This window comes from Parasteatoda tepidariorum, chromosome 11, assembly GCF_982258835.1.
Source record: "Parasteatoda tepidariorum strain Cologne lab strain chromosome 11, Ptep-v5.0, whole genome shotgun sequence".
In the NCBI taxonomy this organism is placed as follows: domain Eukaryota; kingdom Metazoa; phylum Arthropoda; class Arachnida; order Araneae; family Theridiidae; genus Parasteatoda; species Parasteatoda tepidariorum.
The window spans coordinates 86,206,363-86,233,306 of NC_141765.1; the positions used below are offsets into that span (position 1 = coordinate 86,206,363).

The 26,944-nt window shown below is 28.4% G+C and overlaps 1 protein-coding gene across 4 annotated transcripts in view; it reads left to right on the forward strand.

Annotated features, from left to right (window-relative positions):
- The window catches only part of LOC107440096 (SCY1-like protein bma), a 691,298-nt gene that overhangs the window by 414,512 nt on the left and 249,842 nt on the right, over positions 1-26,944 (forward strand). For all 4 annotated transcript variants that reach the window (XM_087154978.1, XM_087154980.1, XM_087154979.1 and 1 more), the window contains one exon: positions 19,361-19,600. In XM_087154978.1, coding sequence (XP_087011104.1) covers positions 19,454-19,600 — 147 coding nt within the window. In that variant the 5' untranslated portion in view covers positions 19,361-19,453. The remainder of the gene's footprint in view (positions 1-19,360; positions 19,601-26,944) is intronic.

Here is a 26,944-nt window from a genome sequence, read left to right on the forward strand (position 1 = left end):
TGCAGTAAATTTCAAGAAAGTTGAAATGGAACTAGCTGAACTAAATTACTACAGAGTTTATTAACAATATATATCATGGAAACTGAGATCTATTTATTCGCCACAAGCTGCTTTGGAGACTGTTTGAAGCTTGTATTTTTCGTAACACTTGCTTTTAACGAGAGTAGTTGCAATTTGATCTTTTCGTGAAGCAATCTTTTGCGGAATAAATTTAGATATAATATACTGAAATTTAAAATCTTTATTAATTAAATCTTTGAATCTTTATTAATGAAAAGTATTTAAATCTAGAATAAATTGAAAGAATTTCAAAATATGTAAAAGAATTTTAATCTAATAGATTAAAATCTTTATTAATTAAAAGTATTTAAATTTAAATGTTACAATATTTTACAATAAATTAATTTACAATATGTACTTTTTAAATATGTAATTTACCATATAATTTTACTGACAAGGCCCGCTTTTTAAGCTAAATGGTATGATTCTGTAAATGCACAGAGCACCAAAAAAAAAAAAAGGAACACCCTGACTAACTTTTGATTGAGTCTTCGAACCTTTATGTTCTAGGATTCCATCACACTAATTTCAAGGGTTGAACACAAATATGCTAATAAATTAGTACAGACTGTATTTTGAGTTATGAAATCGGACACAAAAACGTACTTTCTATGAATAAACATACCTTTTTTTAAATGGATTCGGATTTCTGACTTCCAAAATATAGAAGGTAGCCGTAATCTGGATAATATAGTCCTAAAAGTTCGGTCAGGTGAGTGATCCAAAGTTTGGACCCCCTAATGTTAATTTTATTCTTTGCGCACACCGCCATATTTCTAGAACTTTTGAAGTGTAGTGAAAATTTTGCAGACACTCTTCATGGGAAAGAAATATTTGCGGAAATAAAAGTGAAATAATTAAAATATTGAAAAACATATATATATATATATATATATATATATATATATATATATATATATATTCTGAGAAAAGAAATTATCATTGCAAAGCTGTCAGACGACTAAATTCTTGACCGTTACCCCCTCTCAAAGTTATGCTTTTAGTACAGTACAGTGTTTTTGCAGTAAAGTTTAGAGCTTGTTAATTATATTTATGCAAGTTATTTTCAGGATAAGAAAAATAAAATTGGACTATATTATAATCTAACCTAATATATATATATATATACTACATTTTTATTTCCTTCGTTTTAGTTCTTTTAAGTATTGAATCTCCGTGATGGCTCAGGGGTTAAAGACACTGAAAATTCACTGCGATGGACGTGGGTTCGATGATCAGTGACGGCTTGAAACTCACCCATCACCAGAGCTTGTGGGATAAATAAAGGCGATTTATGCGTAACGCTGACCTCACCACCACAATCATTCTCTTGGTCTCGAAATTTAAGCGAAAAGATGATCTCAAAATTCATTTACTGGATGATGTCCATTCTTCAACTAGGGATCTTTTACGTAGCAATTCTTATTTTATGGGCAATGCAGCTTATTTTATTGACTGATCCTATGTTTCAGACACTGCAAAATTGCAGGCTTTCAGCAATTTTAGGTTTAACTATTTTTTATGGAATTTGTCTGAGATCTCTATTGCCTGTCATTGTCCGCATTTTTACATGGATTTTTTTTATATTGTATTGATAGTTGTTAAATTTCTGGAATTAATGTTGGAACAAAAAGTGCTAGTATAGTATTAAAATGGAACAAAATGTGCTAAGATAGTATTAAAATAAATAATAAATCGGCAATAAATCTGTGCCTTTAAAACGAAACAAGAAAATTTTTCATAACTTAATAATTTTTTTTTTGGTTGAGCTCGAAATATGTTACTAATATAAAGCATGAGTATGGTAGCGGTTAGCACTCCTGTGCCACAGTTTCGGGGTTTTATCCTCGGACCGGACAAGGTCCGCGTCCGAGGGCTTATATCATCCTTTCATCCCTTCAGTGGATAGATAAAATGAGTACCAGGCATGCTTGGAGACTAAAGACTGGAGGTTCTACGTTCGGCTGACCACCCAATCGGAACATCTGCGTCTGCTCCAAGAATAACATATCCTTGGATCAAGAAGGTCAAGAATACTTGGATGGCCATGCATTGGCCATTCATGTCTTGACATACCACTGAGCTTAGCTTATATAGCTTGAGTACCAAACATCTGAAGAATGAGGCCTAGATAGTAAAATCAGAAAAATTTTATTCTTCTAAAAATTTATTCCTCTTAAATAACAATCATAAGTAAAAAGTAAAACGTAATAACAAATATTTGAAAAGAAAGGTTATTTTTATATTTAATTTCTCAAAAGCTGATTAAACGTTCTGAATTTTTAAATGTGATGTTTTGCATTGCTTTGTTAAAAGTTATGAAACGAATTTTGCAATTCGTTGCTTTGCGAACGAATTTTGCAGTTCTTTGCAAGCATTAAAAGAAAAAAAATTTCTCCAGGCATGAAAACCGCAAACAAGAAAAATTAACATTAATGTTTCAAATTTTTGAAAGCATTCTAGACTAAACTATTTCAGCACCCCTTTGATATTTAATTGATTAATGTTCCGCTTTTGCCTGAAGAACTATTTGTAATATACAGTAAGTACACTCACTCAAAAAGTATGGTAAAAACTAACAGTATATGGTAAAATTTACCGTGTTTCTGGTTCGATGAGAACACCGAAAAATACGGTAGTTTTTTTTACCGAAACACTTTGCTAATAAATTTGGTAAAATTAACTGTAAAATGCGCTTTTAGAGTGTGTGATGAAATTTAGTAAATGTGGTAAAATTTGGTAATTTTGTCATGATACCAGCATGAAATACAATGCATTTATTCAGTAAGATTCATTATTCAGTTTTGCATTTTTTTACTAAATGCGTCGCAATAAGAAATATAATTCTGAAAACCAGAATTTTCGGTAAAACGTTACCTTGTGAAAGGCAAAATTACCAAATGAATGGTTTAAATACCGTATATTTTGGTTTCAGTAAGCAGAATTATATTTTTAACAAGAAATGCTATTGATATACAGAACAGTAGTTTTACCAGGTTTCTTTTCTCCATTTATTAAAATTATTTCAATCAACAGCTTTTCTCAGAAAAGAGCTTTTAGTTTAATTTGCGGAACAGTTATTTTTATTTATATTTCAATTTAAAAATGTAAGGAAATTTTTCACTTGTGAGACTCATTCTTTTTTAGATTTTAATCTACGTCATCAGAAAACCAAAATATGTCAACAAATAACAAAATCAAAATATAATCAAGTAACGATAAATATCATCATGTAAAATGTTTCTAAATTGCTCTGACTTTTTTATGCGACTACAGTTCTAATAATAAAACTGTAATAACTAAAAATATTTCAGAGGTTTTGCAAAAAGACTTTTATAGTGTAAGAAAATGTAATTTCGTTTGCTTGTTGACAGTCGAAAGTTGTTCAGGCATTTTTGTTCCTAGACAAATTAAAGTTTATTTTGTCACTGAAGCACTTTTTGTTAATGTTTCTTTTCTAATTTAAACGATGACTTAGTTCGGTGTAAAGCTCCGAAAAATAAAATGATTTAAAATTTTGAAATCATAATATAATGCAACAAATTTGAGTCCGAAAAAAAAATTTAAAAAATTTGCATTTTCTTTCAAAAACATTTGCTTATTCAAAATCCTTCGGCAAAGTTATTAACTTAGTTTTTTCTAAATAAAGTAATCAAAATAACCATGTTATCTTTCATATCAATTACTTCATTGTTTATTTAGATTATTTTTCAATGCAAACTAACAAGAACATTGTTCGCAGTTTAACGTGAAATTTTGATATTGAATGAAACTTTTTCTACATAACCAGAGGTGCTGACCTGTAATACATTATTTTTTTGACCAATTCAAGGGTTCCTTGATTATTCTATCCTCCCCTAATAACTTTATCCTAAAAATAGGGAAATATATAGTAGCAAGCATGAATGCATAATGGCTTAATGAAAATGTGTGAAACTTCTATCGAAAAGGTTCAAAACCTACGTCATGAAAAGAACTTTTTATGTGCGGCTGAGAACTATTTTAACCATTATTGTCAATATCTTACCCAGAGCTGCGGTGGTTCAGGAGATGGACCCAGAATCAATTCCTAGTGGTGGCTAGTTTATACCTTTTCTGCTTCTGGCTCGCATCAACCACATTGCTGGCGTAAAATATCCTCAGCGGTTGACGGATCATGGGTTAAAATCCCCTTGCCGTTAGTACAACCGTGAAAAGTTCCTCTCCAAGTGACGCAAATGCTGGTAGGTTCCATCAAAAGGTCTTCCACGAGGTCTAACTTGTCCCAATATTTTTTTTCTAGAAGTTCTCTTCTCTTATGAGTTCAAATTTATAAGGCTACGAAATTGAACATTGACTGTCGTAAATTCAGAATTGGGTCGATTATTCGACGTTGGTAATGAAGTATCTCATCCATTCATATTTTTTGTAAGAAAAAGGGGGCAGCACTTTTGAAGAGTTTTTTGAGAAGTTCATATTTTTCATACTTGAAATTTATTATTGAAAGTATTTCAAACAATGAATTTAAAATGATTACACATTTCTTTAACATATAAATTCCCATTTAACTTTCTGAATAAAAAAAATGAAGTTCTTAACTTTTTCAGGATCCGCGGAAGGAAAAAAAAAGTTCCTTCCCAGACTCGCACGCTTCGAGTTTATACGTACTAACGAAACGCATTAATATTGTTATCGACCGTTAATACTAAAGTGCAGTATTGAGATCACGTTCAATCCTGGGCAGCTAGAGTCAGAAAGATTTGTTATATATGTGATATTGTGGGCTTTGAAGGAAGAATCGCGAGTTCACGTATACACGATCACGGTCTTAAAGGGGTTAAAAACTTGCAAACTTTTTGTGCAAACGTGTTCCAAAATGGTGCAAATTTAAACAAGACACTAGAGCACTTCTTGGACTAATCAATACATTCTTACTAAATGCTAGTTCTTATTAAAAAAATAGGCTTTGAAATTACGTAACATAGCTAAATAAAAATTACCAAATCTATAATCATTGAAACTAAATCTAAAGCCCTTAAATTCGAGCAGATTGTCTAGCTCCCCCATTTGTGCTAGATTGAAGCACTTATTCTAAAATTTCTTCTCAATGACAAGTAGTAGTTTTTTTCGTCTAAAAATGAACTAAAATGAAGCCATTGATGTAATTTAAGCATTTATTTATTTAATATTTTTTGTTATTAATGTATATTTTATATTATGAAAGCGTTTCTGTTTCTTTGCTAATATAGTAATCCTATACTTTGTTGTTTTTATTTTTGTTAAGGAATTCTAAAAATAAATACTAAGAATGATCTTCACTGAACACTCTATGTAAGTAAAAAACTCTAAGATATCAAATCTTTACGCTAAGTTTTTTGTCATTTCATTGCAAGTTCTTCTCAAAATATTTTTAAATAATTCATCTGAAATGTATTCGTATTGTTTTAAGCTAACAAACAATAATTAAAAAATATCTCCTTTAAAGAAATTCTATTAAAAAGTAGGTTGGTACATGCCTTCGCTAAATTGAACCAGTATTTGAATAAGCTCTCTGCATTTCATAAATATAAAGTAATTATTCGAATATCTTGTTTTGACAAAGCAAAATAATTCTTTACCTTAACAAATAATGTATGTTGATCTCATACTTCCGATTAAAGAAGAAAATTTCTTCCTCTGTTTACTTAAAACCTTGGATAAATCTGCTGTTCTGTATTTTGTTTTCGTTATTTGGCTTCTATATTTCTTTCCAGTGTTCTTTGTCTGGAAGTTTTTATGCTTTCAGAAAGTCTTTAGAAGTCCTTCAAAGCAAGTAATTTTTAGAAGATTTTTTTTTTTGAGTTATTGTCTCGATTTCTTTGATAGGCACGCAACTATTTCAGACAACAGAATCAAAAGAAATGCACTTGCTTTTTGCTTGTTGAAACAAAATCTTAAGGATTCGCAAAGTATTAAATTCATTTAGTATTAAATTAAATTCTCAAACGAATAAATATTTTATTTTTCAGTAAGCAAAATTTTTATAGTCTTGAAAAATATAGTTTTAATAATGATTAGAGCTATTTTGCTTAGGAAATAGTTTTCTTTTCAGAAAATAGTTTTAAAGGAATGACTTTTCATACAAAGATAAGTTTGCAATTTCGTTAACTTAAACAAATTGACTTTCACTATTTTTTAAAGCTGGTTTCAATTGACCTTATTATCTTTCTTCTGAATCAGCAGGAATAGTGTCAGGACAGAAACTAGAAAAACGACGTATATAGGAATTTGTTCCAGGAAAAAGGTGAGTAATGGGGGAAATTAGGATCCTATTTGAATTAAGGGGATTTTTCTACGTTTGAAACAGCAGGAATATTGTGAGGGCAGCAGCTTTTTTTTTCTTGCAGAGCAGTTTTATAAGAGGTTTTGAATATCAATCAACTGAAATAAACATGGAAAACCAACTCAATGAGTATGAACTAAACTCAAACTCAGTTGAAATGACACTCAATGACACGAAATCAGCTTAATATCACGACATTCACTCAAATACTCAAATCTGAAAATAAGACGAAAAATGTTGATAAATTTATTTTTATTGTGGTAAGAAAAACCAAAATTTACGGTATTTAAACCATCCATGCGGTAAATTTTTCATTCTTATAATAATTGCTGAATGGAAATTCAGATTTTCAAAAATAATAGTTCTTAGTGCCATCCATTCAGCTAAAAATACAAAACTGAAAAATGAATGCTCTAAGGTATCAAAACAAAGTCAAAAATTTTACCACGTATACCAAATTTTATCACAGATTATAAAATCATATTTAAGTGTTAATTTTACCAATATTTTTGTCAAAGCATTGCATTTGAAAGCATTTCATATATGATTTAAATATTCATTTTGTAGTACTAAATTTTTTCCTTAGAAGAGATTAAGCAAAAAGCTATAATTTGTTACTTTTATGATCCTGAAAAGTCTTTTTACACATTTTTTGAGATAAAATGTGTATTATTACCCTTTTTTTCATACAAGTAATACAAATTAGCAAGATGCTATTTTTTAAATATCGAAAAGTATTGTTGCAGCAATCATTCATTTTTCAAAACTCGATTTTCCTAAGACTCGATTTTTTTCAAAAACACATTTTGAACAGCTTAAAATATTAATGTCCCAACATATTATTTTAAGCAAGATGTGGATTGTGAATAAGGAGAATTGGAAATTTTACAATACAATGATTTGATGATTGAATGATTTGAAGTTTTACAATACAATTGTAATTGCATTGTTTGTGAATTGGATTATTTGAAATTTTTCAATACAATGGTAATTGTATTGTTTGCATTGTTTGTCGGTGAAAAGCGTCAAGGTATTTTATTTGATACAAATGGGGGGGGGGGAAATGAACTATTCTCTATTGATAAAATGCATTAACCATGTGAAATTTTTTTTTTTTTTAAGTTTGAAGATTCAAGGAGCAAGCTTTTAAACGTGTATTATTCCGAATTGAAAATCTATGCCTGTTCGAAATAAATAAATTATATTACCTTTTATACAATATTGGGCACGGATAACATGCATTTTATTTTCGTAATGATACGATGATTGTAAAGATTGGTTTTCAAATATTACGTTTGTAAACACAACATAAATTTGGTGAACTCGTTGCAGTTTCTTTCTTTGTTTTCAAAAAATGGACTACGTATTGATAGCTGTAACACATTGGTAACCAAAATCCGATTTTAAATATTATTTTACTCTCTCTTCTAAGGCAATTTAGCAGTCAATGTTTTGGATAGAAATAATCTATAATTTCTTCTAATGCCTATCAAATTTTAATTGATTTCTATGGATTTAGCATGGGAATGTTTCCTTGTTAGAAAAAAGTATCGTCATAACTACCAGAATTAGGCTAAATTTACTCTATGTGCGTTTCTCGCTCTATGGGAACATCAAAAAGTTCGGAAGCTTTTTACGAAGTGCTTCAGTCATGATTTTGGAAAAATTAACAATTTAATATAGTTTTACAATCTGTGTTAAGATTTGGCAAATGTGGTGAAATAAGGATTTTTTGTCATGATACCTTAAAGTATGGCATTAAAACATTTATTCGGGTAAATTTACTTTTCGGTTTTGTATTTCTTACTAATTTAGATGTAATCAGAACTATAAATTTGAAAATCAAAATTTCCTTTAAACCGCTACCATATGAACGGAGAAAATTGCCAAATAAAGGGTTTAAATAACGCATATTTTGGTTTCATTTACCCGTATTGTGTAAGGACTACGGGACTGTACAGAGTGGCAATTTTAATGTAACTTTTTTTTTACCAAAGAAATTCGCTATTTTTTACCATGAAATGATGTTAACATCCTTCACAGAACTGAAATTTATATTTTTTTTCAGAAAATAGAACACAATACTAAAAAATATATTCTTCTTGTAAATAAAATCATTCAATGTAACTGAGCAAAATGAAAGGAAAAAAAAAATTAAAAATCTTTAGATACCGAAACTAGTTGTATTTATTAAAAAGATCATAAAACAAATTCAACTATGTTACAGATATAAGCTGAAATACGACAAGATATTTTTCAAAATGGATGTTTACTTTCTATTGAGAAATTCCTTTTGCTGGAGGTCTAGCTTTTGTAGTATAACAAAAGATGTATGTTGCGATTTTGATATATTTCTTAGCAACATTAACGATAAGAAAGTAGGGTAAAAACTTTTCTTTAGAGTAAGAGTAAAATTTTGTAATTCGCAAGATACTTTGCTAAAATTCAAAAAAAAGTTGCAATTAAATAACTTCTTATAAAATCACATCGAAATGAAATACAGGAGCCTTCTGCCTAGTCTTTTAAAGTTTACCATGGCAGTATTTCCAGTGAGAGGAGTGTAAAATTGCGTAGTTTCAGAAGAAATTATGTTTTCGAAAATGTTTAAACTGTGCATAAAAACCAACAAATTATGTTAATTTTAAAACTATTTTTTTTTTCAAAAAACCGATAGAGAAATTTAAAAAATGCGATTTTAAGACCAGGAATATTACTTTTTTTTACGTAAAAACATTTTTAACATATCTTACAATCTGAAAATGGACGCGCTAAAATTACTAGAATTGTGTGTCGGGAATTATTCTATTGAAATTACCGTATTTGTAAGATTGTAACTTTTCTTGTAAAAGAAAACATAATTCTGGTAATTAAGTCTAAATATACGGTATTTAAATCATTCCTTTTTCCCCTGTTCGTTATGGAAACAGTTTACCGGGCATTCTGGTTTTCAAAAGTAGAGCGGATGTTTATTTACATTTACCACATATTTAGCGAAAATACAAAACTGAAAAGTAAATTCAATTGAATAAATTGTTTGCAAGCCATACTCTAAGGTATTATGAAAATATTAAGCAACAGTCCCATATTTATTACCAAACAATATAGTAAAAAACTATTTTTAATTATTGATTTTTCCAAAAGTCATTACTAAAGCGCTTTGGTTAAAATTACGGAACTTTTCGGTGTTTCATATACAGCCAGAAACACTATAAATTTTACCAGATTCTGCAAGTTTTGAACATATTTTTTTCCCAGAGAGAGGGAGTGTAAGTTTTAATTCCCTTGCCAAGAGTAATAAAAAATGCCATATCTATATCCTATGCCATATAAGGAAATTTAACCATTTGAAAGTGTCTTGAAAAAACAAAAAAAACCGGTAGTTTAGTTTCTAAAAGTATATTTAAAAGCTCAATGCCTTATTTTTTTCTCAAAAAAACAAACAAATGTATATATATATATATATATATATATATATATATATATATATATATATATATATATATATATATATATATATATATATATATATATATATATATATATATATATATATATATATATATATATTAGTGCTGTTTAGTGCTAAGATTAGTGCTATTTTTTTAACAATGAAACTCCATTATTTTATAAAAAAGAAAAAACTCTGTTGATTTAACAAAAGAGCATATGACTTGTCAATGATGGGTTTCGAACCTGGCTTAGAAGGCGAACGCGCTATCCCTTGAGCAAGGGCAGCTCTAGCGATTTAGTATGAAGAAAAATGTTAAACTTTCTTTGTCTTTAAAGTCTTACTAATTAAAGTCATGTTTAAGAGTAAAAATAAGCAAAAATATCGTGAACCACCCATGTAAAAATGTCGAGCAGCTTAACTTAGAAAAAAATTATGTCTAAAGACAGATAATAATCAGGTACAATGTCAATTTGTAAATAAAGTCGAAACACAAATTTATTTATGCGATGATCAAAAACCTAAAATAATTGCTGAAAATTGAGAGCAAGTATAGAAAATAATCATGAAATTATTTGAAAGAAGGTAAAATTATCTTACGGTAAGCAAAACTACATAGTAAAAACTAAAATTTGAACTGACGGATTCAATCCATTTATGATAAAGGAGAAAAACCTTTTTTGTGAATTAAACCGCTTTATACAGTTAAATAAATGGGGAAAGTCCGTAAAAACGGGAATTTTTTTTCAGTGCAATCTACTGAATTAATAAAAACTTTAGAGCCCCATTCAAAATCAAATTCGATGTAATTATTTTTCAACTTAGATTGGCGACCAGCATCAGTTGAATGATATTATTTAAATCATATTTCTATTCATTTTTTTAATGCTCTATTTACAGAAAGTTAATCATGTCTGAATCAAATGTCATAATTTTATAACAGTTTTTTTTGTCGTATGCCTGTTTTAGGCAGTGGGGGTGCGATTGTTCCTGTTTTTCAGTGGCGCCATCTATAGCCAGGGATTCGACTTCTGCCACGCCATTCACACAACCACAAACCGTTTATAGGGGGGGGGTCACATTCACACACGAAGAAGAAAGGACATAGAACACACAGAGAGAGAAAGAAACATCCATGCCTTGCCCGGGATTCGAACCCAGAACCTTTCAGTTCCCTGCCCCCTACACAGGCCGGTCGGCGTAGTAACAGTTACAACAACTCTAAAAATGTATGCAAGCGGTGTCTCATAAAAATTGCCCTTAACATGTATTTTAAAAATTTTTATTACGTGCTTAGATTCTTTATTATATTTCCATTTGTTTAAAGGTAAAAAGTCTGTAGAATGAACAAAAATTCTCCAAAATACAAGTTTTAGCATTTGATTTCTCAGAAATCATAAAAACAATCAGGAAAACAAATTTAATGCAACGAAAACAATATTATTCATTTACATGTTAATGAAATTAAAAATGAAAAGCAAAGGATTCTTTGAGTGTGAAAATTATTATTTAGAGAAAACGCCAATTAAAAGTCGGAAATGCATATTAAACTATTACGCGTTAAAAATGCAAAACACACGGAAAAATTATACTTTCGGTTTGTTTATTTTTGATTGGACACATTGTCAAGTTGCGTTAAAACAACAATATTGATTTCTTTAACAAAAACGATACTTTTCATTAATTATACGAAATATATTTCACTGACACTTAGAGTAATAGAAAAAAAATATCTCTCTTTTTCGTAACATTAACAAATATCAAATCCTTCTACATTGTTACATTCTCGCAATTTATTTTTAATCCCTCATTAAGGAGAAGTTATACGGAAAAAAGTATCCTGTTATTGAAGGAAAATTATAGCCTTCCTTCCATCCAATGAAGAGTTAAAACTGAAAGAAAATAAACTCTTTACAACGGAATAAAAACGATACTTTAATTTGCGGCAAGAGGATACGTTAAATAAAAGTCTAAAAGTTTAATGATAAGCTTTATTTTATAGTAGAAAAATATTCTGATTGATAGAGACATAATATTTTAGTATAAAGAGGATTATTTGTTCATAAATGTTACGTACAAATGCTCTCAAAAAGCCTTGAAAAAATAGTTTCTACGAATTTAATTTCTGAGAAGAACTTACCTTACATTTATCCGAGATAATCTTTAAAAGCTGTAATGTTTTGGAAAAGGAGGCTTTTGTTTCAGGTTAAATGTTTCATTGTTGAAGTTTGTTTTTTCATTATATTTTGCGCTTCCCAATTTTTTGCATCATTTTTATTTTTTATATTTAAACTCGGAATTATAGCAAAAGTATATTTTTTGAAGCAATATCTGAAGTAAAACGTATCGTTAAAAAAATTGATTTTTTAAAGTATGAATGATGTCTAAAAGAAATTTTTCGGGAAAAATGGTCGAATAACAATTCGTTTAATTATTTTTTTACCATATTAAAACAATATAGTCAAATAACCATAAATAAAAGGGCATTCAAGCTAGTAACTGTAAGAAAAATTGTTTTTCTTAAATCGCTTCCCCTAATACAGTTAGCCACCTAACTCCTTGCAGGTGGTTATATATTATAATCGCAAGGGATAATCTGTCAATCTTGTGACCGACAGTATGGGAGTTCGGTTTCAAGCGTTGACACCACAATGTTTCCACCATTCACTTCAACAAATGAACATCTTCAAGCATCCTGTACTTCCTAATTTGCGACCCTGGACTATTAAAATACGATACTCTCATTCACGCATACGCATATATGGCAGACTCATAAAGCTGCTAAACTATCTCTAATGTTAGGTGAAATTTTTTTTTATGGTTTTGAAACTTTGCTAGTTGTAAATAGTTAAAAAACCATTTAATTTAGTATTCATGGATTTTTAACTATTCTAGTTTTAAGTAGTTTAAAACTGTAAAGGTAAAAATTTATCTTTACCCTAAGCCTTACGGTTAATTTGATAGATGGACTGCTGCCGGTAATTTTATCATAATTTCAGAATGAAAATTCGAACAGTGTAGCATTACATTTTAACTGAAAACTTTTCTAGTTGATAAATAATATTCTTTACCTTTAAAGCATTTACAGATTAAAGTAAACCATTTAAGTTAAAGATTATTTAAGGTGTGTTATCGATTGAATAAAAAATACATTGCATGATCCTGCACTAATTAATACAAACTTATAAATAGTTGATAGTGCTCATTCGTCTTTGTAAAACATTAACATTGTAAAAAAGCTTAACAGGATGAATTTTTATGAACATGTATAATATTAAATCACAAAATTTTCTTTAGAAAATATATTTAAAATCTAACTTAAATAATTCTACGACTTGTATTAATGGATCTTGTATTTTTTTTCCTATTGTAAGAAAAATTTCAAAATTATGTATCATTTTGCAAAATATAAGAGTGCATATAAAAGGAACATTAGTGATTAGGAAAATCTCGGATTCAAAAGCAAATGTAATCATTTACAAATGCTTTCTTGTAGTCATATTATTTTGCTTCTTAATATTAAAACTGAATTCGTATAATCAATTGAAAGCAAACGTTTATGTATGTAATTTTACTCAGTTCATATACATAATTTTACAATTGTGCTTTATACATGAAGCAGAAATAATTTCAGCCGTAACTACTTAAAAAATATCAAAGATCTCACAGGATAAAAGCTAACTTTAAATAAAATGCAATAATAAAAAAATAGCTCAATAATTATCGCATTTTAATATCGTTCATACTATCACAAATTACTATTTTGATAAAAGCTATTATTGTCTATCTCTTCAAAGATAGACGTAGTTTCAAACGGTACTATTTTAATTTGTATCATGTACTTATAGCATATTTTGTAATTTGGTTTAATATTTTGAAACAATTTCACTTACAAAATCAAAGCTTAATTTATGCAAAAACATAATTCACTAAGTAACGATACTTGGTCATTTTGCATTTTTTTACTGTTTGGTTGGCTTCATACACTAATTTTAGTGAATTTTCCATTGAATCGACTCTAACACCAGCCATCAAATTTGAATTGCAACATAGTGCATTTTCATTTCTAGTAAAAAAATATAACATTTGGTAAATGAAACAAAAATTTACCGTATTTAAACCATTCATCCGGTAATTCCTCTTATACGGTAAATAAATAACCGGAAATAATGGAATTTAAAATTATATTTCTTATTACATCATATTTAGTAAAAAAATACGAAACTGCGAAGTATATTTAATCGAATAAATGGTTTTTCTGCCATGTTCTAAGATATCATGATTAAATTACCAAATTTTACCACATTTATCAAATTCTATCACCTATTATAAAACCATATTTGTTAATTTTGCCAAAATCATGACAAGACACTTCGGCAGAAATTACGCAACTTTTTAGTTTTCCCATTAAACAAGACACACGATGAAATTTTCCATATTTAGGAAGAATTGACCGAGCTTTTTTTCTTAGTTTAATAATAAATATTTTTATTTCTGGAAGTAACACTTAACTACATTAAAAGCTGAATAAATAGTCGGAAAAAACAAATTTCAGCGAAACGAAATTAATAAATAATTTTTCTGCCTTAAAACGTCCTTGATTTGATGAAAACTATTTTAAGTTCAATACGTACAGTTTGGTTAATTTCTTCTCCCTAAGTATTTCACATTATAAATCTAACCAAACTTATTACCTTTCTAGAAATTGATTTGATCAAAAACTCGAGATAAGATTTACACATTTTGTTAGCTCACGTCTAGTTTAGGGAAGAGTTTCGTCATATATTATCTTGACAGTTATTTCAATCCATGCCGCTAAGAAATAGTAATAAAAAATCTTTTCCACAAAACAAGTGTTTATCTTTTCTTTATATCATCTAAAGCAAGAATCATCTCATAGTGTGAGAAGAAGTAATGAAGAGGTATCTTTGTGTTCTTTATGACTTAAACCCAATAAATTCCTTTTCACCCTATCATTTCGTTGACAAAGAGCTAAAAGTTCTTAGGTTTCTCCTTCAGTCAATTTTCCAAGAAACCTGCGATGAACAAAAATAACAATCAAAATATATTACTTCTATTTCTGCTCAAAGGTTATTTGATGAAACGTTGGTTTAATAAATAATTATCAGAAAATAACTTATTTATTGGATATTTAATTTTTAGTCACGTATTTTTATGTTTTTTACCGAAAATATAAATGTCCATGATAAGAAAATTATTTTAATTTTCTATATTAATGAATATTCTAAATTTGCTTCGTTTTTATCGAGATCATTTCCTTCGAAATGCCTCGAGCAAATTGAACAAAATGCTAATGGGACTTAGATACACATTTTGTCGAAAGCATTAGGCTTAATGCAACATATCGATTACACAGTTGATTAAGGAACACAACATAACGGGAAAGGAGTACGCTTGAATAAGTACACATTTACGTATAGTTTCTAAAGTATATTCACTAATTTTACTATCGCAATTTTATTATTAATATTGCAACCACAACTTTAAGAGTTAAATATCATTTTGACTGGAGTTTAAAAAGAACTAGATTTTTTGTTCCTTTCCAGTAAAAAAGAAAAAAAACTGATTTCGAAGAGGGAAAAATCACAAATGGTAAGACTGCATGTGAGTCTAGTATAATCTTTATCTATTTTGACATTTTTTTTAAATTTTTTTAAAATTTTTTTTTCTTGCATTGTACAACTTTCCTACGATTTCCACGTTGCTCAAATTATGCATATACATTGATGATAATAATCATTTTAAATAGAATTTATTGAATCAAGAATAAAATATCACATCATATTTGTGTACATATTTAATGGTGGTCAAAATCATTTTAAATCGAGTTTATTAAATCGAGAATTAAAGATCAATTCATAAATCTTGTTAACATATTAAGTATAAGAAATTTGGCAGTTAGGCAGCAGCAATAAATACCACACAATATATTTTCCAAATATTTCTCACTAACAATTATCCTTTAAATGGGAAAATATATATTTTGCAAGATTATTTGCTTATTGTTCCCAATGGACATGCTGATCATAATACTTATTATTTCATTATTTTTGTTAACCAATAAAGTCGTAAATCTATTATATTTTTATTTTCATTTTTTACTTAAAAATGAAATAATAAGACTTATAATTGTGAAAAAAATAAGACGAAACCTCAATTTTTATTTTTAAAATGAAAATAGTTACACTAAATAGTTTTTATTAAATAATTCACTACTTCGATAGAAACAAGAGTTGAAGTAACACAGAGAAAAAAAAATCTGTGATAATTACTGTATTGTTTGGTAAAGACATTTCTAATAATAATAATACAGTAAAACCTCCAGAAAAGACCACCTCTATGCAGCGACCCCATCTATTTACGATCACTTTTGGGAGGCACAGAATTTTTTCCATAGACTTTGTATTGAAGAAAACCTTTAGCTGAGACCTTCAAAACCTCTCCCAACGACCGGGCAAACCTCTGCACCAAATGAAGAAAAAGTCAAGTAGGGAAACACAAAAAAATATCAAAATAATAAATATTGACCAAACAAAAAAGTATGTTAAAATGTATTCAAAATATTTATGTGAGGCTCTTCTTTAGAGAGCCCTTTTCGATGATCTTTGATAGAGATCTACAACCTCATGTTGCAGTCAAACTGCTCTAAAAACGATGTTATCCATGGTTTATCTTTGGAGTTGAAGTCCCGCAGTGAACTGATCGTTAAGACACGGTTCCCAGCAGATCACCGAAGTCAAGTGTCACTGGCTGTGGTTAGTGTGCGGGTGGGTGACCACTGGGAATAGTCTGCGTAGGGAGCGAGGGTGTGCGGTATTGGTCCTCGCTGAACTGTTCTGCCGTAAAGTGCTCGACTTCGCGAGCTACAGACCGTCGCGATCGGCGGGCTACAGAAGCGGGGGTGCAATCCCCGCTGCAGAGGATCAAAATTGTGATGGCATGTCTTCGGATCATCCTCAGGGATGTTTCGCAGACCGTCGCCAATAGCCCTTTGTGCATTTTAGAAATAACTAAGCAACTCAAACAAACAACCCTCTTCTAGTTTTTACTCATAATAGAAGCAGCAGGGATCATTTTATTGAAGGTAAAATTTATTCATCTATTCGGTTTCCATGACGCCATCACAAGTGGCATTTCCGCCCCTGGAAATTGACCATGACTTAAGTTGAAATAGTTTGCGAAAAACCATGTACCTTTGATAACAGTTTGAAGTCAATGAAGTTAACCCCTAAGAACGACCAACCTCCATTAACGACCGTTTTACTGTGAAACAGAGAGTGAACGCTCCAGAGAGGTTTCACTGTAATAATAAGGAACAATTCTGGTAGTAACGATTTGCTGGAAATTCTGGTTTTCAAAATTGTAGTTCTTATTATCACGTATTTAGTAAAAATACAAATATGAAACGAAATTTTAACTAAATAAATGTTTTTCATGCCATGTTCTAAGGTATCGTAATTAAATAACCCAATTTTACCTCAGTTTCCAATTTTTAGTACATATTATGAAAATTTATTTTTAAATGTACCAAATTCATTACCAAACTTTTGTGTTAAAAGTCACATGCTACTCGATGCTTGCGTTGAGCCAGAAACACTGTAAATTTTATCTTATTCTGATAGTTTTGACTATTTTTCTTTAGTACCTGAATAAAAAATGCCTTGAGTCAAAATATTTTATGATTCAAAATTTAACATAAAAACTTTCTCTTTTCATCCTGAGGATACAAGGAGTTGGAAAGAAAAAGATATTTCCATTCAAAAGTTTTGAAACAGGAACAAGTTTGTTAGGAAACTTGTGAAATTGAATTAAGATAACAGGCATGCTATTTGACTTCCAATCAAATACGTGCTCTGCATCAACAATATCTTTGTCTACGGAAAAGGGATAAAACAGTAATGTACCTTTGTCTTTCAAATTTTTTGATGCAAAAAATGCTTTGTCACTCGAGCATTTCCTAAAAAATATTTACATACCTCATGAAAATTAAGTCAAATGCTTACTCAATCGTGTATTTATTTTGTTTTGCATTCAATAATAAATTTAGAATTATTTTATTAAATTATGCATATTGAATATTTTTCCAAGGTATCTTATGTTAGTTGTTTTTAGAGAGGAATATTTGACTAATGAGACGTTTTTTAATTGTTAAAAGCCAATATTCTACCTGGAAAATAATTAGTAATTGATTGAGTAGTTAAAATCAATTCATTAGTTATTTACTGTTTTTAATTTCCTAATTGGAAATGAACGGATTGGATTAAATACAATTCAATTTTTTAAACGTTGAAATAATTTCATTTATTAATATCATATAATTTTAATAATTTTATTTATTAATTAATAAATTAAAAAAAATATTCAGAACAGATTTGACAGGAAAGTTATATGATTAAATTCCTTCTTGAAAGAATAAGTACCCCTGAATATAACATCCTTATCTAAGTAATACTCCGGAGTATTTCTTTATTGGGAGGTACTACTGTAATTTCCCTCAAGTTTATTCATTTATGTTTAATAAATATTTCATTATGTTTTGTATATTTGAAGAAAAAAAAACATTTGCAATAGTTTTTATAGTAAAGATAAATGACTAAATTATCCCTTGAAAGGGATAATTTAGTCATTAGTGATTGAAGGAGGATTGGATACATTTTAAGCTACCCCATCTTTAGCAAAATTAAAGGCACACAAATTGATATATTATAGTTTCAGTTTATTAAACAAGAGTTTTCCTCAGTGACGAAACACAGAATAACAAAAGAAAGGACAAAAAAAATACGTTGACTTAAAGTAAAAAGTGGTTTTACCAATTGGGAAAAATGAACAAGATAATAAAAGAAGGACATAAAAGAACAGTTGTACAACTTTGTTTTTCGACACTGAAGAGGGCTCTCGTTTATTTATTTATTATTATTTTTGCAACGCCAGGAACTGAATTACTCGTTCTTTGCCTCAGAGAATGCTGAATCATTTAAGTTCCCATGGTGGGCTGCACACTGCGTGGATGCCCGTTCATAGGATGGGCCACGTTCATATAACAGAGAGAAACATCCATGACCTGAGCAGGATTCGAACCCACAATCATTGGCTCTGCGACCAAATACACTAACCTCTCGGCCATCTGGCTAGTTGAGGTTCCTGTCTCTAAAACCAAAATAGTTTTGGTTCTAGACTTTATTTACGTTACTTGACTTCATTCACGATTTTTAAGAAATTGTTTTTGGTATATTTTTATGGAATTTTTTTTAATTAAATTAATTCCGTACGCAAATAAATTGTGTAAAGAAATTTTTTTTATGATTTGCAATTTTAGCTACAAGGACAAAAATCAATATAAAAAACATTGTCTATAAAACTTTATTTACAGACATTTTATGCTTTAAAAAAGATCGCAGCCGTAAATATTATGATATACGCTGCTCTTCATAAATTAATTATAATATTATAATCACGATAAAAACAGAATTTGTTTTTGTTTTTAATATAATCGTGTAGCCACAGATTAACAAGTTCATTTTTTGTTACAGGTTTACTACATGAACAGGTGAAAGAGAAGGTTTATATTTAAAAAGAGACGATATCGATGATTATAAGCAGGTGACTGTCTGACCAGTATCGGTATGTTTTCCAAGCTAAAAACAACTCCACAGACTCCCCAAGAGTCCAACCCTATCACGCAATACTTTGAGATTGGAAAACATGTAGCGAGTGCTGGACCAGAACTGGTATGGAAAATACATGAAGCTGTGAGAAAGTCTGATAAAAGAGTGAGTCACATATTTTTTTTTTTTTTTTAGTAAATAGATATTTTTAAGCTATAGAACTCTTTATTTTAACTAATATCATTTTTAATCCCGATTACGAACGAAGGTTTTTACAAGAATGAAAAAAATAGTCACCAGCTACAACGCAATTCATCCATATGTCCATTATATTTCTTTTTATTTCCTGAGTAAAGCAATCCAAGAAAAAACGCAGTGTTTGCATACTCATAGAAGCTAATAATGTCTTAAAAAAGCTTTAAAACAGGATGATAAAATGGAATATAATCGCAGCATAAAAAATAGAAGAAATACCAAATTAAAGTTTTTAAATTGAAAAATTCCTAAATATCGAAATAGTTTTTAACAAGCTTACATCAGAAAACATATGCGACAAGACTGCAAAATATATATTTTTAACTAATTGTTTAACTAATTTAACTGTTTTACTAATTTTAATATTTCACTTTGTAATCGAAAGCCAGATTGAACCTTTTTTGCCACTCTTGTCCTTAATTGCTTTGCAATTAAGAAAAAATGAATTTGGAAAATATTGAGTGTTTCTGACTTTTGATCCGATTTACGTGCTGATTTAATCAGTGATGTAATTTCCTTATAGGAACGTATACCTAGAACCTTATATCTAGAATGACGACTAGAATGATCCCAAAGTCCTTTTGGTAAGTGCCTCAAAACTCCAAGTAGTTTAGGTATAAGGTACCTTTTAGTAAGTACCTCAGTTTCATTAAAAGGAGTATTTCACCATATCTTCAATTGATATTTATGGAGAAAAGGAAACTTAATAATTAAAGAAAGTACTGCATAAGTATAATTGAATAGACAGTGCCCCGTTTAATCAAGTATTTTCGTTAATTAAATGGAATAAAATACCATAGAATGTTGATGATAGTCTCCAATATATTTTTTATCAAATTAATTAAGATTATATTTAAAAAAATTAATGCCTGATTGATCTAAACACGAACAATTTAGTAAGGGCCACACTGGCTCCTTCACATTTTCTAGATATACATTATTCTTTCTTGTGTTAAGCACTAAATTCTCCGATACACATAAAGTTATTTTGTCTTTTTACATCTTAAATATTTCATTAATCTAAAAACTATTGAACTTCTGAAAAGGCACAAAGTAAACTTTTTAAATGAAATAATGCCATATTCTGAAAAATATTTGAATAAATTCAAAATAAAAAGGTATAGCGTGTATCATATTTTTCATTATACTTTGTCATAAATGTTTATTATATATCACTCAGTATTGTTCCCATTATTTTTTCTGTTTGTTCTGGAAAATTATGTCTTCCCTATTTTACACGAACAGTGTTCAATCATTTTCTCATTACTCGTTGCTGCATTAACTGTCAACCGAAGGAAATACTCAACTTGTTTTAGTAATAAAACATTTTATCATATTTTGAAGGTACCTAAAAATTTTGGATGCTTCAATTAGATTGGAAAAATCACCTGTCAGCCATTTTCATAAATCGTTTCCAGCCATCTATTCGTGAAATAAATGCAGAATCTTCAAAATTTTTTGCTTTTTTTCTCAATAGATTAAAATGTGTCAGGGAAGTCTGAAGAAATGTAATTTATTTGGATGAACATTTTTTTAAAGCGGGGAATTTTTTTTATGATCACAAGGAAGTAATTCAGTTCATCAATAAAATTAGAATGTGAAATATAAGTTCAATTTTGAAAATGTCATTTTGGGTATCAGTATGAATATGAGAGAAGACTGTTGTTAATTTATTCTAAAGTTTCTAAAATAAGACTTATTTCTACTGAGTTTGTCATTCAAAATAGGGAAAATAACATTGTTGAAAAATTAAAGAAAATGAACCTACAGTTTTTATTTTAAATTTAAATATGAGTGTCTGTTCATCAATAAAATTAGAATGTGAAATACAAGCTCAATTTTGAAAATTTCATTTTGGGTATCAGTATGTGTATGAACGAATCCTGTTGTTCATTTATTCTGTAGTTTCTGAAATAAGACTTATTTCTACTGAGTTTGTCATTCAAAATAGGGAAAATAACATTGTTGAAAAATTAAAGAAAATTAACCTATAGTTTTTATTTCAAATTTGAAATTGAGTGTCTGTTCATCAATAAAATTAGAACGTGAAATGCAAGTTCAATTTTGAAAATTTTGTTTTGGGTATCAGTATGAGTATGACAGATGTCTGTTGTTAATTTATTCTAAAGTTTCAAAAATAAAACTTATATTTATGGAGTTTGTCACTCAAAATGGTAAAGATAACATTGTTGAAAATTCAAAAGGAATGAACCTATATTTTTTATTTTAAATTGCGTGTTAGAAGATGATAAAACTGTTTTATTTGATTTTAAAGTCAAATAGACAAATATAATTAATTTCTCAATTTTTCTGGCGAATCTATATGCTCATAAGTACTAAGATAAAAAAAAAGGAAGAAATACATTGTAATTATTTTTCTGGAATATGGAAAATTTAATTAAATAATATAATATAATACAGGAGCTATTTATTATTGTACTTTTCTCCTTTAAATGTATTATATATCATGTATAAAATGATAAAAAGTATTATCTTTGATCTATAATTATTCATATTACTTATAAAAAAGAGCAACAAATCAAGTAACTGTTTCAATCAAGAGCATTACGTTTTCCAAAAAGTTAGAATTTTTAACCTAATATTGAAATTATGTAATAAACATACGAATTTCAATGTTTAAAAAAAATAACTTCAAAGAGTCATTTTAATTTTTATCAAAATACCTGTAATTTGTTTGATTCCTTTGAATTTTAAAGAAGTTAGAAGTCTTTGTATATTAAAATAAATCAAATTGTATATACAGAAAATCATTAACAGTAGCTTCAACCATTATTTTATAGTATAATAATAAATTTATGTATATATATGATACAAAATTTTAGTTTAATGATGTGCTTTTATGATTAAAATATGGAAATAATTCTGTTTTAATCCTCTTATAAACATTTTTTTTCCTTTAACGTTTTTGCATTTTGTTTTTGTAACATTATGTTAGCATCAATCTTTACTCAGCATTATTTTGAAGAAGGATTATAGCTTACGAACTAAACAAATGGATACTTAAGTATAATTATAACTATAATTAAGGACATGTAAGTACATAAGATCTCTTGACTGTTATCAATTTAGAAAATGTCTAAAATTTCTAACAACTGACTCTTTCTAACAAAGCTCTAAATAAAATATTTAGATGCAATCATTTTAATATAAGAATACGAGTATGCCTACCAATTCTTTATCTTATTCTTAGCAATAAAATTCTTAAATGAACAAAAGTCAATGGTATAAATTTAATTTTCTAAGTTTGCGCAGAAGGGCCACAAATACTAGATGAGTATCTTTAAATGAAAATTCAAAAATGAATAACTGTCCCTTTGTTCTAAAATATAATTCGGCGAGTCACAAAATGGATTGATTACTATGAAATTCGATTTTATTGACGATTCAACTCTATTTAAACGAATCCATTTCCATGTTCCTCTTGAAAATTCATTCAAATAAAATAGTATTTCAAATGGGCTAATAAATGAGATTCATTATAGCAGTAGTTCTGAATTCGAATGTGCACATAAATGAGATTTATTGTAACGGTAGACGGTAGTAAGTCATAAATTCCTGCATTAAGTTTATATTGTTTTGAATAGTTTATATTTGCGTAAACTGAAACTATATCTTGTACAAAACTATGATTTTAAATTGTAAATAAGAACTAGTTGCTACTGACATCTGCTTAGAAGATGTAATAACATTTTTTTTAAATAATCTAATTATGCAACGTATTCTTTTAGAAATATACAGAACGAAAGTTTTGATTTTCGTTTTTTTTTTTTTTGTGTGGAGAAAATTAGATTATGTTTTTCATATTTTAGAAAATATGTTCATAAAGAGTATTGCTTTTTTTTAATTTGCATAAAGTGGTACTTAAATCATTAACAATGAAATAATTAGAAACACTAGTTTAAAATCGTTAAGTTAGTCTTGTTGAACTAAAATAGGAGTTTATATTATTATTGCACTCTCCGTAACTCATTGCAATGATCTTAATTTTAAAAATAAAAAGAGACATGTTTCATTTCAATTTTAAAGAATTGAAAATAGCAAATTGAATCTCTTAAAAAACAAATTCGATAGGTAAATGGATAACAAAAGTTTGAAAACTTTTAAATATCATTTATTTTTTTCCACATAAATCAGGTCCTTGCAGTGCCCATAATTTCTAGTTATTACAAATATAAAAAGGAGATAATGCGGAAATAGAACAAGAAAATTAAAAAAAAAAAGAATTAAAAAAATTTAGTAAAAAATAATTTAAAAATGATATGAATAAAATATTTCTCCTGTATAATATTTTTTACAATAATAACAAAAATTCTTGCATAAATATATTTTAATGTATAAATATTGGATATAATACTTTGATGGAATTGCCGAAGACATTACTGAATATAATTTTAAAATCTTCAGATGCGTTTATGTCGAAACAATATATATACATTTTTCTTCTGCCTAAAATATGAGGATTAAAAATATTTGCAAAAATTTTAGACTGATTAATATTAAAATATGCCAAAATAAATGCTCCATAAAAAGTTTATTAAATAGCATAATTTATACAAAATATGAACAAGCAGACAGGGGTGTTGAAATTATTATAGCTTAATTTGTGTTAAAATATGAAAAGGGTACTTTTTCTTAGAAACTGTAATTTTATCGAAACTTTCCTAAATCTTTACTGTAACTTAAATAAATATAAAGTTAGGTAAGGATACTCAAGACAGTGCATATTTCTTTCTTGTTAAAATAAATATACATTAGAGTCAATATATTGTATTTAGTTACAGCAATATTGAATAAGAGACTTTATTTGATTCACATTTTAAACAAACAATCTTTTCAAATTAATGTTCGAAAAAGCAATTATATTCTTTATTAATTAGTTTTTGTTATTAATTTTTGATAAAGATGTAAAGCATTATTTGGGTATATTAATACTGTGGATTTAGATATGTATATTTTATAAAATTTCTCTTTAAACTCAATAGGAGCTAAAAGAAGTACTGAAAATTGTTTACGAAATCGATTATTTTAATTATTGATTATTTATTGATCATTTTATTTCAGAAAATTGATTATTTCAATTATTTCGTTCTATAACTTTAGAATAAAATAATGTCTTAAGATGGATGTTATTTTTACTATATAAAAAAATTTAAAAAAAACCTACGGTTTAAAATTTTTTAAAGTTTTAAGTACAAGTTAAGTTATGTACTGAAGTACTGGAGTAAAGTTCTAAAGTAACGTACTGAAATACTGAGTTAAGTACTGAAGTAAAGTTGTAAGTAAATTCGCAAATACAATTTCATAATTGAGCATGGGTAAGTTACCAATTGAAATGTAAGGACTTTAAAAGTAAATAAAACGCACTAGCTAATACTTTACAATTGGTCACAATGCAAAATTACTAGTCTTGAATTATTGAAATACTTTTAGCGTTTGAATTATCAGTTCAATTGCATGAATTGACTATTGCAACTTTATAATTGACCATGGGTAAGTCACCAATTGAAATATAGGGACTTTAAAAGTAAATAAAAACTCAGGAAAGCTTTATTTATTTGTACTCTGCCAATCTTACCCGTGAATTAATTGCTGCAAAATTCATTTTCATTGACAGAGGAAATTCAACTGAACAAATTCATTTTCGATGCTGAACTCGGAAAACCATTTCAATCAAGAGGCATTTGTAGGAGTATCGTGAATAAAACTGGATTTGTGTTACACACATTTACAGAGGTAATTAAATCGAAAGTATTCCTGGTCTTTTATCCTAAAACAAATGATTTCGAATAAGAGCTAAAAGCACCGAAGATAAGTCTGTTTTGGTCACTATGGCAACAGGAGCACGATAATCACTAAGCCTCAAAGAGAAAACGCTGCTTTGTTAACAAGTTGCAAGATTTCAGATTTATTTATATTGTTTAAATATTCAATGAATGCACAAATATTCAAGTTCTAGCAATTTCTCGAATAAAATGAAAAGAATTTTTTCACAGAAAAGCCGAAACTATCCCAACAAAAGTGTGACGAATGTTATATCTTTATTTTAGGGTATATTTATTAATCGGATTCCTGCAGTTTGTTTAAGTAATTTCATTTCACAACCGTCGTTGAACAGCCGACGTAATTTTTTGGATTTACGATTCAACAATTCATGTTCAACTTCGTAGTCTTGAAATTTTGAACTCAATTCAGAAGACGAGGTAGCTCCTGGAGCTAGTATTAAGAGAAATTTGCCTTCGTGGAGCACTTTTCGATGGAACTAACCTGCATTTGCGTTACATGGAGAGGAAAGGCGCGTAAACCTCTCACGATTAGCCTAACGGCAAGGGGACTCTACCCATGATCAGTTTGCCACTGAAGATCTGTGGTTGGTGTGAGCCGAGTCTGTAATTTGTACTGACCAACCATCACTGATTTGAAACACCTCATTGGAAGGTGAATGCTCTATATCCTGAGCCACCACAGCTCCTTTTTATGCAATTGCCTTAAATTGTTATACCATAACCTTTAATTGTTACATTATGGAAAAATTGCATTTAATGCCACAATTCCATGGCGTAATATTGTGCCAAATATAAGTTATTCAGATTTATTGAAGTTACAAAAATAAAAATTTAGGAACCCATATTCTTATAATAATAACTGAAAAAAGATTGTTTCAAATTATCAACTATATGTTTTATGCATTATTGGAAAGTGAACTAAAAGTCAAGCATTGAAAAGTAAATAATTGGAGAAAAATTTAGTTTTAAATTATTAGTAGATTAGTGCTTTAAGGTTTAAACTATAAGTTATTTTTATTAATAGAAGATAAAATGGATTTCAAACTTAGTAATAAATTACAATTAGGCATTTTCACGTAATAACAGCAATATATTGTTTTGAATAGTCAAGTATAATTTCCAACAATGGTAAAAATAATGAACATGACTTAGTTTACATTCGAAAGCAATATACGTCAATATGATTTGTCTTTTTTTAAAAATTAGATTAAGAAACTTTATACTAAATTTCGTTGCATATATGCCAAAAAAAAAGGATTTTACTTGATTGTTTCAAAAAAACATCAGACTATTTTCTTTTTGTAAGATCATTCAAATAAATTGTTTATGTAGTTTACCTTAAAGGATAGTTCTTTTGCCTATCTCAATTTTTTTAAATACTTAAACTCAAAAATTACTTAGTCTCAAAATTAGGAAATTAAAATTGAAAATTTTTCAAAGAATGACTCAA